This window comes from Microcaecilia unicolor, chromosome 7 (genome assembly GCF_901765095.1).
Source record: "Microcaecilia unicolor chromosome 7, aMicUni1.1, whole genome shotgun sequence".
Taxonomy (NCBI): Eukaryota; Metazoa; Chordata; class Amphibia; order Gymnophiona; family Siphonopidae; genus Microcaecilia; species Microcaecilia unicolor.
Window position 1 is genome coordinate 172427296 of NC_044037.1, and position 18399 is coordinate 172445694.

Genomic DNA, 18399 nt, shown 5'->3' on the forward strand with positions numbered 1-18399 from the left:
CCCTCCCTTCCTCCCCCATCAACCTCTCCTCTCTGCCTGACTGGGGTTTGTGGTTCTCACTCGCCTGACTTTAAAAGGAGTCTGAGGTTTATTTTGCTCAAGCATCCTCTCCTGCCCTTTAAAAAATAAATCCGGTTTGAGCACTGTTTAAAAAAATATATATCTGTCTGATTTGTCCAGTGTGACAAGCTCATGCCGGTTTGCAGTACCGGCTGAGGGGTATGAGGACCAACTTGGCATACGACAGCGATTCCCGAGGGGGTGAGTAGTCATTACCCTATCTGCGCCGGTGAGGCAGAGCAAAAGCAGCTCCCAGTGTGGGAGCCACTGGGCTGCTGCAGTTTCCCGTGCTGGAGATCCATTGTACAGCCCAACTCTGGAGCGGTGTGCTCCTTCCCGGCTCGTTTTGGCGGGCGCAGGGCAGTTGTTTTCTTAGGTGTGCATGCACGTTTGAGGGCGCCATCTTTCTTGCCACGCCACATGGCAATGCTGAAGTGCCAGCGCTCCCCTGGGGCCTGATTTGCTTGCGATTCAGGCAGTTTTATATGTAGACTTTTCAGAATATGTGACTAGGGAATTGGGGTGGATCACTCCCAGTTTCTTTATATTTGATATTTAAGAGCTTCTGAGAAAGTAGGCCTGGGGCGTTTTGCAGACTCCTGTGGGAGTCCTCGGGTCTTCCACGGCTTTGAGTCTCCCGCAGCTTTCCAGGGGCGAGGTCAGAGACCCATTAGACCCCCGCAACTGTTCTGTGGCAGCAAGAGCGTTAAGCTGCAGCTTGGAAAGTACTGACTATCTGAAAGTCTTCTGGTAGAGATGCCTGTGCTTCACTAGGTGATTTATGGTTTGGGTGCACTCTCTTATAATTGCACTAGGAATATTTCTGGACCCTCTTTGAGGAGGTTCAGGGTGTGTTGTGTGTACATCATTAATGGAGGGGAGAAAGGGATCAGGATTAGGGATCCTACTCTAGGTTTTTCACTCTTCCCCTTTCTCACAGCATGGCAGTACAGTTTGTTTAGTTAGGCTTAGGGCTGTTGACTCCATGTTTCTGTGAGAAATGTTACATTTTGAGGCTAGTGCAGGCCTCTCAGGTTTCTCTCTGTTTCCATGGTAATCCTGCACACTCTGTTCTGCCCTGGTGGCATTACCTCGTGTGTGTACTGTTTACATCAAACTAGTTTTATTCAGGGGCGTATCTGGACTCTGGCGGTAGGGGGGGGGGGCCAGAGCCAGAGGGAGGGGGCACATTTTAGCCCCCCCCCCCCCCGGCACCACCGATCCCCCTCGCCACTGCCAGACCCCCCCTCGCCACCAATGACACTCTCCACCCCCTCCCGCCGCCGCCAACCCTCCTCCGCTGCTGTCACTTACCTTTGCTGGCGGGGGACCCCAACCCCCCGCCAGCCGAGGTCCTCTCTTTCATGCAGGCTGCAAGTTGCAATGCTTCCTGTTCTTCTGAGTCTGACGTCCTGCATGTACAACGCGCAGGACGTCAGACTCAGAAGAACAGGAAGCGTTGCAACTTGCAGCCTGCACGGAAGAGAGGACTTTGGCTGGCGGGGGCTTGGGGTCCCCCGCCAGCAAAGATCGGCGACGGGTTGGTGGCGGGCGGGAGGTGGAGAGGGTCGGTGGTAGGGGGCTCCAGGGCGAAATCTGCGGGGGCCCAGGCCCCTGTGGCCCCACGTAGATACGCCCCTGATTTTATTCAGGATGGTGGCTGGCCTTTTCAGCCTGAAGGTTACAGGTTCAAAGCTGGTTTTATCCATCCTATTCGAAACTGGGCTCAGCTAGGTTTCCAATGGGGCATATTTTATTTCATTCTTTCTTACTGCTTGCCTGCCCAAGCAGTTCTTGCATGACTGGAATAGTTATCAGTACTCTGCTGTACTAAAGATTGCCCTTCTCTCTGTCTTTGCACACTGATACTGGCTACACCTTTGCATACTAGCCTCAGCTACCCCGATCTGCAACGTACCCGGTACCTCTAATTGCTTCTATGGCATTTTTGGCATTTTTTTCATGGTATGGGGTACCTAAATTTCATGAGGAGTGGTCCAGGAATTACTTCAGTGTAGAGGTAGCTTAATAGTTGTTGCAATCAGCTGAGAGTAAGCACAGAGCTCTAGGGGTGCTGCTTCACGACGCACTGCAGCTTGCTATCTGTAGTGCGCAATGGTGCAACACAGTCATATTCTGCTGTGCCATCTGGCTCTGGTTCTCAGCCGCACTTGTTAGCTCCAATGCGCAGCAGTTATAGTGCACAGTCACACCAGCCAATTCTTATCCCTATCTGCAAGAAGTTAGCGCTGGCTTAGGCATCAGACCACTGATGTGGCTTCCAAGTCACATTTGGCAACCTGCCTTTTGGAAATAATCTTGGGACTGGAGAAGATCTAGGGCAGTTGGGTAAAGACCTGAGGGACTTCCAGGTCTCAGAGATTTTCAGGGGACAAGTTTAAGGATGATTTTTAATCCTCTCAGTTTTGTCGTAGGTTTCGTGGGACCAGGAAAACCACTTTCAGGGTTTCCACTTCCACCACGACAAGCCACCTGGCTGCTGGTAGAATGAGCTCTGTTTCAGCTCCAGGTCTACCTATGCCTGCTGCATTTTCCAATGATGGAGTCTCAGTTCACTTCTCGGGCAGGACTCCTGTACTGGTTTCAGGAGTGGACCAAGGTTACCTCAGCTCAAATGTGTCATAGTTTTTCCACCGCACGGTTACAACCTGGACTTCACTACTACTACTACTATTTATCATTTCTATAGTGCTACAAGGCATACGCAGTGCTGTACACCATACACAAAAAGACAGTCCCTGCTCACAGATTTTTCTTGTAGTCTACATGCAAGCTCAAATGCTGTCAGGCAGTTCTTGCTACCTTGCCAATGTTTCTTCCTTTAGACACAGTCGAGTCTGTCCCCAGTTGCAATTAGGGAATGGGAAGTTGTTCCCTTTGCTTTGTAGCTCCAACCAGGGAGCTTCGTTCCAGCTGAGTTTGGACGTAATAAGAGTCTACGGTGTTTACAGTTCAGCTTTTCACAATGGGAACCTTGCAATGTGTAATAGTTCTGTCTGGTGGGGAGAGTTTCTAGCCTCCCTGGACCTCAAGGAAACATACTTTCATATTCCCAGTGCTCCTTGCTGCAGAGAGATTTTAGCGATTTATGACCATGTCATTCGACCTTTCCACGTTGCTGAAGACATTTTTGCAAGGTCATGGTGGTAATGGCAGCTTTCCTTTGTAACGATGGATTGCAGGTTCATCCATACCTCGTGACTGGCTGATTTGCAGCTCTCTCTATCAAAAGATTCTGCAAATTTCATCCAAGATACCTACCCTTCTTCAGTCCTTAGGATTTGAAATCAGTCAGTTGTTTTCAGCACGAATCTTGGCTTATCGGGGAGTGCTGTTCCATATAGGCTTGGGAAGTCCTTTTTTCCTTTTGCTGCTCAGCAACAGGTGCCAACCCAAATCAGGTTTTACTTTCCCTACCAGGTCCAGGATATGGGAATAGATTCAAGTTATGGGCACAAGGTTCTCGGACATTCCCCCATGGGCCTGATTCCGTATCAGACCAATTCAGGGGTTCCTTCTCTGCTCTGGTCCCCATCTCTATGGTTCCCTTCAAGCCAGCTTAGTGTCAATGGGTGATTTCAACCCAGCTTTCCACTGATATTTCAGAAGTTCTCTCTCCCTGGAGGTGGCTATCGGCAGCTTCTAGGCTGCTAGGGTGTGCCCTAGCTGGCGGCAACAGATTTCGGATCCCTTCCAAAAGGCAGACAGTCGACTGTCCCCTCACTTGCCAGATGTAGAGTTAAGACCGTTTTTGGTGGTCACAGCCTGTCGTTTGATGTGGTTGTGCTGCTGGGCGGTGAATGCAGCTTCTAACGGCGGCTGGTTCAGCTCCCTTTTCAGGGCAAGCTATTGTTTGAGGACTGCATAAAGTTGGTGGAAGATCTGGGTAATTTTATAGACTTGGCGTCTTCCTGAGGACATGTCTACAAGTTCTTTTCGGTCGGGTCAGGCTCACCCTTATCTTTATGACACCAGGACTGTCGTCCAGGGCAGCCTAGTTTTCTTTAGCAATTCAGTCCAGGCAGGTTCTCAGAACTCCCGACTTCATCCGTTTGAGATCCTGTGGATTTCTACTGGTGGCGGGGCTCACAGTCCTGTCTTTTCTGCATACAGTGGTTTCTGCCTTCTATCCCATTCCACCTTTGTCTTTTCTCGCTTCTTGGACGTTCACTATATACTCCTATACCATTTGGAAGTGACTAGCGAGTTCCGTTGGTCAACTCTTTGCTTCTTGCTTTGCTCAGGACCATAGGAAGGTAATGCCCTTTCCAAAGCCACGCTGGCTCGCCATTTTTAGATTGGCAGATATGAGCATAGCGGTTTTGATGTCAGGAGGAGCAGACCTTTTTTTTTTTTTAAATGTTTATTTATATATTTGAACATACATTTCAAAGTATATTGCTGAAGTTTACATTTAAACAATCCCATATCCCCTCCCCCCTCCCTCACTTCCCCAACTCCCTGCCCATATATCTCTTCTATTTTCATTTTTCAATAGTCCCAACACTGCTGCACCCGTGGATAAGTTTATAATGTATTTCGGTCCTTGCACTTTTAGTGGCGTTCAGAGCCGCGGTGTCATCAGCTGGGGTGCATCAAGGTCGATCCCGGCTCGATGCCTCCACTCTTTATACTTATCCCAGATTTTTAAGAACTGGGCTACTTGTCCATTCTTTATTGCTGTCAGTTTAGACATTTGGTAGAAGTAGTCCATTTTATATATAACCTTCATTACTGGTGGAGTCGATTGTTGCTTCCATGTGGATGCCACCGCTATCTTGCTCGCTGCCAAAAACATGGAGGCCAATCGATGTAGAGGTTTCGAAAGTCCTGTAGGTCGAAAGTGTAGTATGCAATGGTCCACTGTCAGTGGATACTCTTTGCCCAGTATTTGTTTAAGCATGTCCAGCAGTTCTCTCCAGTATCGTTGTATTTTTGGGCACGTCCACCAGATGTGTAGCATATCTCCCTTCACTGTACATCCCCTCCAGCATTGATTCGACGCTTCTGGTATCATTTTGGCTAGTCTGTCCGGGGTGTAGTACCAGCGATATAGTATTTTATATCCATTCTCTATAATGGCACTACTCACAGAGCTACTTAACAAGAAACCCCATGCCTTCTCCCAGCTGTGTGTATCATGTCTAGTATCTGTGTCTTGTTCCCATCTCTGTGTGTATTTCAATATGGGGGTTCTATGTGCTAATAGTGCTGCATATATTCGTGTTATACATCCCTTGGTGCTACTCCCACCCATTGCCCGTTCCAGCTCTGTTTCCTCCCCCTGCAACTCTGCCTTCGCTTTTCGGAGAATGTAATTTCTAATTCTGGAGTAATAAATTAAATGTTGTGGTTGAAGATCATATTCCTCCTGCAGCTCCTCATAGGAACGTACTACCCCCTCTTCCCATATTTGTCCTAGCTGTTTTAGTCCTCTCTGTTCCCATTGTTTATACACTATATCTCCCTCTTCCCATGTAAAACCTGGTGCTCCCCTAATGTGCATCTTTCGGAAATATGTTCTATTTGGGCAATGCTGCTGACGTATCATGTTCCAGGTCAGGAGTGGTGATTGTATTGCTATTGGCAGAAGTGCCGCCATTGCTCTAATGCGCTTTCTAGGTTGCCAGAGCAGCATGGCTGGTTGATGCATACCCACCCACTGTTTTTCTATCTGAAGCCATGGTCTTGTTTCATCGTTAACCCAAGCTACCAATATCCTCAGCTGTGCTGCTTGATAATATCGATAATAATCTGGTACTCCCATACCCCCTTTTTTTTTTGATTGATAGAGCATTTCCGCTCGAACTCGCAGCGGCTTACGCTTCCATATATATGCAAATGTTTTACGCTTTAGTTGTCGAAAGAATTTATTGGGGATCGGTAGTGGTAGTGCTATAAAGAGATATAAGATCTTGGGTAAGATCATCATTTTTATCGCTTGTATTCTGCCTATCCATGATAGCTCCAATCCCTCCCATCGATCTAGGTCTTTGAATAGCTCCCGCATTTTAGGGGGAAAATTCGCTTCATATATATCCGTTAATTTGGGTGTAAGATTGACCCCCAGATATCGCAATGAGCGAGTTGCCCACCGCAGTGGGTATTGCTGTTTTATGGCCTTGGTAGTTTCTCCGGACAGGTTCAGGCCCATTAATTCTGATTTAGTCATATTTATTTTAAACCCTGCTATTTCCCCAAATTGCTGCAGAGTTTGTATTATGCCCTCCATGGAACCCTGGGGATTTATCACAGTAAGCAAGATATCATCTGCGAATAACATGATTTTATGTGTCTTTTGTCCAATGCGGACGCCTTGTATCTTAGGGTGTAATCGAATATCTTGGGCTAGGGGTTCCAGTGTTAGGGCAAAAAGCAGAGGTGATAGGGCGCATCCCTATCGTGTCCCTCTCTCCAGTGTAAAGGTTTCAGAGCATTCCCCATTAATAATCAGAGCTGCTAATGGTTGTTTATATAATTGTCTTATCCATGCTATAAAGCTGCCTGTTATCCCCATTTTCTTTAGTACTTCAAACATGTAGGGCCAGTGAACTCTATCGAACGCTTTTTCGGCGTCAAGTGACAGAAGTACCGCTGGTTGCTGCGTGCTATTGATCTCCTGTATAAGATGTATGGCTCTTCTTATGTTATCAAATGTCTGTCTACCCTCTATAAACCCCGTTTGGTCATGGAGCAGACCTTTTGAAGAATAAGCGTCTGTGTGAAGCTGAAGAGCTGTAACGCATAAGTGCTATTTTATTCAAAATTCTTTTAGGGGAGCAGCTGCTCCCCTTGCACCCCACCTAGTTACACCTCTACATAGTGGGGCACTGCCTGGGATGACCCACTGAGCAGAAGTGACTTCCTACATAGCTGCTAAAGACTGTAGCAGTCTTCTATGCTCACCATTTTAAGATTAGTAGATGCAGTGGTGGCAGGATCAGAAGCAGACATTCAGAACCTGGAGAGCCTTAGGTATACAGGAAGGTGGCGACTACTTACGAAACACGCACACTGTGGTAGGATCATCAGATTCCTGACCTGCTGATCAGAAATGCCTCCTAGCATACTCTCATGCTGTCCTCTGGCTGGTCACAAGAAAGGGGATCTGCTTCAAGAGCCACAATGGCCGTTGGCTGAGAGAGGCAATTTTTTCAGCTGTCCTCTGTATGGGACAGTCTCTCCCATTGTGAGTGGCAGCACTTTCTTCCAGAGCACAGTTGACTTCCTTTTCCGAGTCCAGTGTGGCTTCCATGACTGCCCTTTGTAGTTCGACCACTTGGTCCTCTGTCCTGCCATGAATGGCCTTTGCAGATCACCCACTTGATCTGCTGTCCTTCCCTTGCCATGCTTTGCAGGCTTGGCATGGCAGCGCTAGGCATTCTAGATTTGACGTGACAGGGCATGTAACCATGGCCTGTGGAGCATTGTTCCAGTCTGCTGATGTTATAGTACCCTGCCCCACTTGAACACTGCTTTGGTACATCCCACAAGTCTTTTGATTGATCTGTGGGATGCTATGGAAGGTAAAATTAGTCCTTATCTGATAATTTTCTTTCCATTAGTCCCAACAGATCAATCCAGAGGCCCGGCCTTTGTTCTGGGTTGAGTGTTTTCTTCTAGTTGCCTCAGTTTCATCAGATTCCTTCATTTGATTTTTGGCTACAACAACAAAAATAGGCAAAACTAAACAAATCGAAACATAAAGGAAACCTTCTGTTACCCTCCCGCAGGAGCGGTTGAGGAGCTTGCATGGGCTTTATGCAGGCAGGAGAGGACTTCCTCTTTCATCTTCCACTGCTTTGGTATCAACAATACTGGTGACTGCACATGACCACATGTAGTAAACCTCTGAAGTTCTCTCTATCTCCACCTGCTGACAGAGGGACATAACCCACAAGTCTCTGGATTGATCTGTTGGGACTAATGGAAAGAAAATTATCAGGTAAGGACTAATTTTACCTTCTCACATCAGGCAAAACCCCTCAAGCATTGTTAATTGATTTAGAGTCAGTTATTGGTGAAGTATTTTATCCAACTGATCCGCTTCTGTGCTCCTATAGGAAGAGGTGGTGGAGATTGAATATGTGGAGAAGTATACAGCCCCTCAGCCTGAGGAGTGCATGCTACATGATGACTGGATCAGCTCTGTTGAGGCCACAGAAGAATGGTATTTGCAGATATATTAATTATGGTTTCCTTTTTTTTTTTTTTTTGGTTATACAGTGGCATATTCTTTCTATATTTGCTTCCATTTTCTCTTATATAATTGCATATTTTTCACAATTCATTATATTTCTTTCAGTTTGTGTTTCCATTTTCTCTTATATAATTATCTGCTTTATGTTTCACATTTCATTACATTTCTTTCAGTTTGTGCTGTTAAGTGAATATTGGTGCTAATCCTTCTAAGCAAGCAGCACAAGTGGGAATTGCTTTACCACCCAATAACCTAATAGCAGAAGCATAGGTTTCTGTATTCATCTATGCCTGGTGCCAGATTCAGACAGAAAACTGTTTCTTCATTCATAGTGAGATAGCCCTTCACAGTGGTGGTCAGTGTTCATGAACCGGGTTAGAATCTTATTACCAGTAACTGCTGGTCTTTTAAAAACACATTTCTTTATAACACTTTTAAATACACTAATGGAAAGCATATGAGTTCCAGAGGCAAACGGAACTGGTTGATTCTGACTGTGGGTTCAGTTCACTTAAGCTTTTTCTTCAGTCTGTGTCCGTGGGGAAAATTAGTTTAGGGTCTCTCTTACTAAACTACGCTAATACCTGAATGTAACTCATCTTGAGCTACTGCTGAAAAAGGTGTGAGCAAAATCTAAATAAATAAATAATGATTCTTGCGCGGCAAATATGAGGAAACCCATAGGAATTGAATAGGCATCTTCTCATTTCCTGTGCAAGAATCACTAGCGTGGCTTTCTAAAAGAGGCCCATAGTGAGTCAGGCCCTAAGTGAGATCACTTTCATGTGTTAATTAAGGGGATAATTTCATTTCACATCAGTGAAAAGTATTCACTTTGAAAATTACTGTAGGACAACCATGTATGCACAGTTGATGGCTCATTTTTTCGGGTTTGCATTTTTGAACTTAGTAAAGTATACACTTAAGTGCAGCTCTTCTCGCTCCCATTTCCCTAAATCTCACCCTGGGGAGTTTCTCCTCAAATATGCATGTAATTTTTTATTAATTTTTTTTCTATACTGCCTTATTTGAAAAACAAGTCAAGGTGATGTACAATCTAAATCGGAGAAAAGAAAACTCTATAATAATGGCAGAAACAGTTCCCTAATTGTACCGTGTACAGCCCACAACTATATCCTCGGTGTCCTTCATCTGTTATGTGGTTGGAGGACGCAGAGGATGTAGTTGTTGGCTGTATATTGGGGGGACGGGGAGGCGGATGTTCCTGATAATTGAAACAGAGCTTCCTTGCCATCAAAGCAGATGAATCCTTTAACTGATAGGTTGAATCCGCCTACCTGCAGGTGGAGATAGAGAACACTGAAAGACACAGTGACTCTGGATGGCCAGCCCCTTCTGCCTTCAGTATATCTCTATCTCCAAGCAGGTGTGGATGTTGCTTGATCAGCTCCTGGATTTCTGCCTGGGGTGACTCCTGTGCTTTGCCAATAGAGCAGGGGTGTTGTGGTTTTTGGTGCCCACTTTGAAGCATACTTGGTTTTGTTCCCTGTCCCTCTGTTGCTGCCTGCCTCCAACTTTCCTCACAGTGTAAAAAAAAAAAAAAGGCGCGCTTTTACAGCGTTGCTATTCTGAGGCTTTCTCCAGAGACTTCAGTCTTCTGAGGTGAGAGTGGTGCCCAGCTCCTCCAGGGAGGTTCCCGTGGACAGAGTTCTGTGCGGGGGAAGTTTTTGTGCTAAGCCACCATTTTATTTCTATATTTCCGTCCAGTCGGGCAATGGCTGCTGAAGGAGTTAAGTGCTGCTCCCGTTGTGGTAAACGCAGGTCAGCAGCGGGGCTTTGCAGTACGTGCTCCTTAGATGCTCGTGCTAGTACGGGCATGGCGAGCGGTGATTCTTTCCGCTCGATGGAACTGGCAGCGGGCGCCATTTTGGAAACGCCCCTCGCAGTTGCTGAGGAGTCTGGGTGTAGGGGGACGCTTCATTCCGAGGTTGCTAGAGGAGCTCCTTCCTCCGCTTCTCCTAATTCGGGGGCAGAGGGCCAGGGTGAGTTTTTCTCCCCTGAATTTGTGCTGCTGATGCATAAGGCCTTTATGTTAAGAAGGGCTCTGCCAGAGGTGTCTGACACTACGTTGCGGACTGGATTCCCTCCAGGTTTTGATAGCCCAGTGTTGGCTGCAGAGTTTCCTTCTTTCCCCGAGCATTGGACTGACGCTAAACGTAGATGGGTAAATTCCCCATCAGAGGGTGGCGCCTCTCCCTTTTCCCCCCTCTGGTCAGGCTGTGGGAAGTCTGAGGAGTTTGGCAGGCCCTCATGGACGGATGATCCAGATGAGGGTCCCTGTTTGCCACAGGACTTGGATGATCCTAAAGCAGTACGGACTTTCCACCGCGACAAGCTGCCAGCTCTCATTTCTGATGCCTTGCAGACCCTTTCCATTGAAGATCCAGCCGAGGGCGATGCCTCCTTTTGTTAATCCTAGGATGGCTAGTACTAAGAAGCCTTCTCGGGCTTTTCCTGTTCATGACTCCTGGGCTTTTCCTTTTCATGACTCCATCCAAGAGCTTATTTCAGCTCAATGGTCTGACCCTGATAGACATTTGAAGGTAGCCAGGGCTGTGGGTCAGCTTTACTCTCTGAGTGAGGATCACTTGGCCCCTTTTGGGATACTTCTCCTCACTCTTCTTCCCCCACACCAATGTCTCCCTCCTTCTGCTGTACGTTCAGTATTTTCACTCCCTCTTGCTTCATCCCCTTGGTTCAGTTTCACTTTCCCTTCACCTCCCTTCTCTCCTTCTCCTCCCCCCCCCCCCCCCCCCCCCCGCAGGTCCTGGTCCTCTTTCCCTTCCATCCAGCAGCTGCCCAAGGGTCCAACACCTCTTTCCCTTCCCTCCATTCCCCTGTGTGTCCAGCACCTCTCTTCCTTCCCTCCAGCCAGCCCTCCTTTCCAGCCTCTCCATGGGTCCAGTGCCTTCCTCCCCTTCCCTCCAGCCCCCTCCTGAATTTCCAGCAGCCCCCCCCTCCCACCGCAGTAGATCTCTTATGCAGCCAGCCAACAGCAATCTCCACAGGCCTGCTCCAGGGCCTTCTATCTGCCAGGTCCTGCCTTCTAATACACCCTCCTGTTTTCGCTAAACAGGGAGTTGCATCAGAAGGCAGGACCTGGCAGCGAGAAGGCCCTGGTGCAGGCATGTGGAGATCGCTGTCAGCTGGCCGCATAAGGTAGATCGACTGTGGGGGAGGGAGGAAGGCAGGCATGGAGACGCCAGACCCACGGGAGCGGTAACTGCAGTTTGGGGGGGGGGGGTTGTGTTTACCACCGGAACAAAGCTTTTTACCGTTCCCACGGGGCGGTAAAAGGTCTTGTTCCTGCACCCGTGGTAAATGTGCCAATTTTTTTCCTTTTACTGCGGGTCCCCATCCCCGTGTCATTCTCTACTCCAAACTCCTCTAGCCTGCTCCTGAACTGGCGGTATGTTTTTTGGTGTTATAAACCATTTCTTTTGGGCATTGCAGTGCTGCCATCTGAATATTGTGAAGAAATACTAACTGATCACATTTGCATCCATTTAAATGCATTTCGATATAGTGTGTAGCAGTGTTTAGTGCACCTGTTAACACCTGCATCTCCAGCCCTTTGAGCATTCTGTGCACAATAATGTGTGTGCAAATGAAGCACTAACCACTTTTTAGCACTGGTGTTAGTTTTGAGTATCGGCCCCCTGAAGAGGGAACATTTTGGTGTTCTAATTATTCACAAAGTCATGAAACCATTTAGTCATATTTCAAAGTCCAATGAGGGAATTCCAAAGAGAACTTAAGTAGCATACACTAGCATACTGACTTGACTTTGCAATCAGCTTGATCTCATCGGTGATTCAGTACCTTCATTGAATTAGCCTTTGTATTCAGTCAGCATCTAGCTATCTGCACACATTCACAGCTTTTCCTTTTATAAAATGTCCTCTTGGTTTTGTGTTTGACAGATTAAATAAACCTTCACTATTTAATCGTTCTTCCATACACTCAGGAGTGAAGGAGTAACCTAGTGGTTAGAGCGGCAGGCTGTGAACCAGAGAGACCAGAGTTCAAATCCCACTAACACTCCTTGTTTCCTTGGACAAGCTCCCAACCCTCCATTGCCTCAGGTACATACTTAGATTGTGAACCCTGTGGAGACAGAAATACCTACAGTATCCGAATGTAATTTGCCTTGAACTACCATTGAAAAGTTGTGAGCTAAATTTTAAAACAATGTGTTACCCCTCTTGTGTCTTTTCCCAAGCCAAAGAGCACTAACCTGCTTAGCCTTTCTTCATATGGGAGATACTCTAGCCTCGCTATCATTTTTGTCTCCCCTCTCTGAACCTTTTCTAGATTCGCTATATCCTTTTTTTGATACAGGGTGACTTTTTTCTAGATTCTCTATATCCTTTTTTTGATACAGGGTGACCAGAATGCACACACTACTGAAGGTATGAATGCACCAGAGTCCTATACAGAGGCATAATGGTATTCCCAGTTCTGTATTCCTTTTTGAGTAATCCTTAACATTTTCATTGCTGTTTTAGTAGCTGTGGCACACTGAGTAGGGGTCATGTTGAGACACCCTGGTTTTATTAATGGATAAGCTCATGAACACTGTCTGCTTCTTGGCCGTTTCTCTGTTTTACATGTTCTGTCACCCTCACACATCTTCCCTGCAGTGTGCCAAAATAAGAACAGAAGAACAAAAGGATTACCATACTGGGATGGACTGAAGAGCCATCAAGCCCAGTGTCCTGTTTCCAACAATGCCCAATCTAGGTTACAATGTTCTTGGCAAGACCCCAAAAGAGTAAAACAGATTTTATGCTGCTTAAGCAGTGGATTTTCCCAAGTCCATCTTAGTAAAAGCTTATGGACGTTTCATTTAGGACCTTGTCCAAACTTTTTTTCTTTTTTAACCTTGCTTCTACCCCATTCTCTGGCAATGAATTCCAGAGTTTAATTACACGTTGAGTAAAGAAATATTTTCTCCAGTTTGTTTTAAATTTACTCCTTGTAGCTTCATTTCATGTCTCCAGTCCTTGTATTTTTGGAAAGATTAAAAACAAGTGATTCATGTCTACCATGTCCACTCCAATCAGTATTTTTTAAACATCTATCCTATCTCCCCTCAGCTATCTCTTCTCCAACCTGAAGAGCCCTAACCTCTTTAGCCTTTCCTCATAGGAAAGTTATCCTATCCCCTTTATCATTTTTGTTGCCCTTCTCTGTACCTTTTCTAATTCTGCTATATCTTTTTTGAGATGTAGTGACCAAAATTGCTTTCGTACCATGGAGTGATACAAAGGCATTATAATCTTAGTTTTGTTCTCCATTTCTTTCCTAACAATTTCTAACATTCCATTTGCTTTCTTTGCTGCTGCTACTGGACACTGAGCAGTGGGTTTCAATGTATCATCAACAATGACCTCTAGATCCTTTTCCTAGGTGGTGATTTCCTAGTGTGGAACCTTGCATCATGTAGCTATAGTTTTGATTTTTCTTTCCTACATTCACTTTGTACTTGCCCACATTAAATTCCATTTGGACGCTCTGACATAATCCTGTGAAAAGGAGCCTAGATAGTTCCAAAACTTGGGTTTCTGCACGTTCTCCTCATAACAGATAAGGCCTCTGTGGCTCATCCAATTGCTTCTTGCTCATTGTATGACTGCGGGCCCCTCTTTTTTTTTTTTTTTTTTTTTTTTACAGCCATCTGCCTCTGCACCCTCTGCCCTTTATATCTGCCCTGCACTTAAGAACAAAACATAAGAATAGCCATACTGGGTCAGACCAATGGTCCATCTAGCCCAGTATCTTGCTTCCAACGGTGGAAAATCCAGGTCACAAGTACCTGGCAGGAGCCCAATTAGTAGCAATATTCCATGCTACCAGTCCTGGGGCAAGCAGTGGCTTTCCCCCATGTCCATCTCATTAACAGACTATGGACTTTTCCTCCAGGAACTTGTCCAAACCTTTTTTAAACCCAGATACATTAACCGCTGTTATCACATCCTCTGGCAGTGAGTTCCACTGCTTAAATATTTCCTCATATTTGTTTTAAAAGTGTTTCCATATAATTTCATGGAATGTCCCCTGATCTTTGTACTTTTTGAAAGAGTGAAAAAATTGATTCACTTCTACCTGTTCTACACTACTCAGGATTTTATAGATTACTACTACTACTACTACTACTACTATTTAGCATTTCTATAGCGCTACAAGGCATACGCAGCGCTGCACAAACATAGAAGAAAGACAGTCCCTGCTCAAAGAGCTTACAATCTAATAGACAAAAAATAAAGTAATCAAATCAATTAATGTGAACGGGAAGGAAGAGAGGAGGGTAGGTGGAGGCGAGTGGTTACAAGTGGTTACGAGTCAAACGCAATGTTAAAGAGGTGGGCTTTCAGTCTAGATTTAAAGGTGGCCAAGGATGGGGCAAGACGTAGGGGCTCAGGAAGTTTATTCCAGGCGTAGAGTGCAGCGAGACAGAAGGCGCGAAGTCTGGAGTTGGCAGTAGTGGAGAAGGGAACAGATAAGAAGGATTTATCCATGGAGCGGAGTGCACGGGAAGGGGTGTAGGGAAGGACGAGTGTGGAGAGATACTGGGGAGCAGCAGAGTGAATACATTTATAGGTTAGTAGAAGAAGTTTGAACAGGATGCGAAAACGGATAGGGAGCCAGTGAAGGGTCTTGAGGAGAGGGGTAGTATGAGTAAAGCGACCCTGGCGGAAGTTGAGACGGGCAGCAGAGTTTTGAACCGACTGGAGAGGGGAGAGGTGACTAAGTGGGAGGCCAGCAAGAAGCAGATTGCAGTAGTCTAAACGAGAGGTGACAAGGGTGTGGATGAGGGTTTTGGTAGAGTGCTCGGAAAGAAAGGGGCAGATTTTACGGATGTTGTAAAGAAAGAAACGACAGGTCTTGGCGGTCTGCTGGATATGAGCAGAGAAGGAGAGAGAAGAGTCAAAGATGACCCCAAGGTTTCGAGCTGAGGAGACAGGGAGAATGAGAGAGCCATCAACAGAAATAGAAAATGGGGGGAGCGGGGAGGTGGGTTTGGGGGGGAAAATGAGAAGCTCGGTTTTGGTCATATTTAATTTCAGGTGGCGTTGAGACATCCAGACAGCAATGTCAGACAAGCACGCTGAAACTTTGGTTTGGATGCAAGGTGAGATATCAGGGGTAGAAAGGTAGATCACATTCCCCCTTAGCTGTCTCTTTTTTTTTTTTTTTTTTTTTTTTTTTTCAAGCTGAAGAGCCCTAACCTCTTTAGTCTTTCCTCATGTGGGAGAAGTTCCATCCCCTTTATCATTTGGGTTGTTGCTCTTCTGTGAACCTTTTCTAATACTGCTATATCTATTTTGAGATACAGCAACCAGAAATAAATGCAGTACTCAAGGTGAGGTCGCACCGTGGAACGATACAGAGGCATTATAATATTCTTGGTCTTACTTTGCATTCCTTTCCCAATGATTCCTAGCATTCTGTTTGCTTTTTTGGCCACTGTCTCCGCCGCACACTGGGCAGAAGATTTCAGCATATTGTCTACAATTAAACCTAGATCTTTTTCTTGAGTGCTGACTCCTAAGGTGGACCCTAGCATCAGGTAACTGATTTGGATTATTCTTCCCAATGTGCTTTTCTTTGCATTTGTCCACATTAAATTTCATCTGCCATTTGGATGCCCAGTTTTCCAGTTTCCTAAGGTCTTCCTGCAATTTTTCACAATCCACATGCGTTTTGACAACTTTGAATAGTTTTGTGTCATCTGCAAATTTAACCACCTCGCTTGTTGTTCCATTTTCCAGATCATTTATAAATATGTTAAATAGCACTAGTCCTAGTACTGATCCCTGCGGCACTCCACTGTACACCCTCCTCCATTGAGAAAAATGGCCATTTAACCCTACACTCTGTTTTCTGTCCAATAACCAATTCGTAATCCATAAAAGGACATTCTCCGAGGACAAGCAGGCTGCTTGTTCTCACTGATGGGTGACGTCCACGGCAGCCCCTCCAATCGGAAACTTCACTAGCAAAGTCCTTTGCTAGTCCTCGCGCGCCCGCGCGCACCGCGCATGCGCGGCCGTCTTCCCGCCCGAAACCGGCTCGAGCCGGCCAGTCTTCTTTTGTCCGCACTCGGTACGGTCGTATTTTCGCCGTGTCGAGCCCCGGAAAGTCGACCTCGCGCGTCCAAATTGTTTTGAGCGTGTTTTTTCTTCGGAAAAGCTTTTGCTTAAGTCGGGAAGTGCTCCGGAATCCCTCCACCGGGTTTCGTGTCAATCCTCCCCGTACTTCCAGCTTTTTGCCCCGGTAAGTTTTCTTTCGTCGTCGGGGTAGGCCTCTTTTCGGCCTCGGTCGAGATTTTCTCCCTCTAAAGTTTTGGTGCTCTTTTTCCGTCATTTCGGATTTTGATTTCGCCGGCGTGATTTTTCCGCCCATGACATCGAAGCCTTCCAGCGGCTTCAAGAAGTGCACCCAGTGCGCCCGGGTTATCTCGCTCACTGATCGACACTCGTCGTGTCTTCAGTGTCTGGGGGCCGAGCACCGCCCTCAGAACTGCAGTCTGTGTTCCCTGCTTCAGAGGCGGACTCAGGTAGCGAGACTAGCCCAGTGGAACGTGTTGTTCTCGGGCTCTTCGTCGGCATCGGCACCGGGATCTTCGAGTGCATCGACGTCGTCAGCGTCCAGACCATCTTCCTCGGCCGCCCCTGCATCGAGTGCATCGAGGCATCGGGCCTCTGCATCGGCGCCGAGACATCGGATAGCTGCATCAACGTCGGTGGTACCGGGACCTCGTCTGCTGATGTCGTCTGACGGTGGTGCATCGTCAGGAGTGCAGGTGAGGGCTGTCCATTCCCCTGCTGGTGGCGGTGAGCCTTCGGGTGGGTCTCCTCCTACCCTGAGGGCTCCTGCGGTACAGCCCCCCCGAGACCGACCTCCTTCGGTCTCGGCCCCGAGGAAGCGACGGATGGATTCTACGTCCTCCTCGTCGGTGCCGGGGAGCTCCGGTGACATGCTTCGGAAGAAATCGAAGAAGCATCGACACCGGTCTCCTCCCCGTGTCGGCACCGAGAGCTCTGGGTCGCCGAGGGATTCGGCACCCAGCAGGCATCGGCACCGAGAGGACCGCTCACCCTCTGTTCAAGAGGTGTCGATGCGCTCCACTCTGGACAGCCCGGAACAGCCTCCTCGCCCGGAACAGGTTCTGACGTCGACGCCTGCATCGACCTCTCAGCCTTTTTCTGCAGCCACTCTGAACGAGAGCCTCCGGGCCGTTCTCCCAGAGATTCTGGGAGAGCTGTTGCGCCCTACCCCTCCGGTACCGGCGGTGCTTGCGCCTCCGGTACCGTCGAGCGTGGCGCCGGCTGGCCCATCGCCCAGGTTGAGGTCCCCGACGTCGGTACCGCGTGCGGTGCCGACCGCGGCCACCTCCCAGGAGGGCTCCCCGACTACGTCGGCGGAGGGAGCTTCGCCGATGCGGGCCAGGGAGTCTATCTCTCGACGCCCCCATCGTGGACGTGGCTCCACGGAGTCGAGCAGGGCGAGGTTGCAGACACAGGTCCGTGAACTTGTGTCTGACACCGAGGGTGAGGCCTCGTGGGAGGAAGAGGAAGATCCCAGATATTTCTCTGACGAGGAGTCTGAGGGTCTTCCGTCTGATCCCACTCCCTCTCCTGAGAGACAGCTTTCTCCTCCCGAGAGTCTGTCTTTTGCCTCCTTTGTCCGGGAGATGTCTACGGCCATCCCCTTCCCGGTGGTTGTGGAGGACGAGCCCAGGGCTGAAATGTTTGAGCTCCTGGACTATCCTTCTCCACCTAAGGAAGCGTCCACTGTTCCCTTGCACCATGTCCTGAAAAAGACATTGCTTGCGAACTGGACCAAGCCATTAACTAATCCCCACATTCCCAAGAAGATCGAGTCCCAGTACCGGATCCATGGGGACCCAGAGCTGATGCGCACTCAGTTGCCTCATGACTCTGGAGTTGTGGATTTGGCCCTAAAGAAGGCTAAGAGTTCTAGGGAACATGCTTCGGCGCCCCCGGGCAAGGACGCTAGAACCTTAGACTCCTTTGGGAGGAAGGCCTACCATTCCTCTATGCTCGTGTCCAAGATCCAGTCTTACCAGC

At 47.6% G+C, this 18399-nt stretch overlaps 1 protein-coding gene across 1 annotated transcript in view; it reads left to right on the forward strand.

Moving 5' to 3' along the window:
* The window catches only part of WDR12 (WD repeat domain 12), a 76435-nt gene that overhangs the window by 7685 nt on the left and 50351 nt on the right, over positions 1–18399 (forward strand). Inside the window, exon 4 of the mRNA XM_030210700.1 lies at positions 8145–8251. Coding sequence (XP_030066560.1) covers positions 8145–8251 — 107 coding nt within the window. The remainder of the gene's footprint in view (positions 1–8144; positions 8252–18399) is intronic.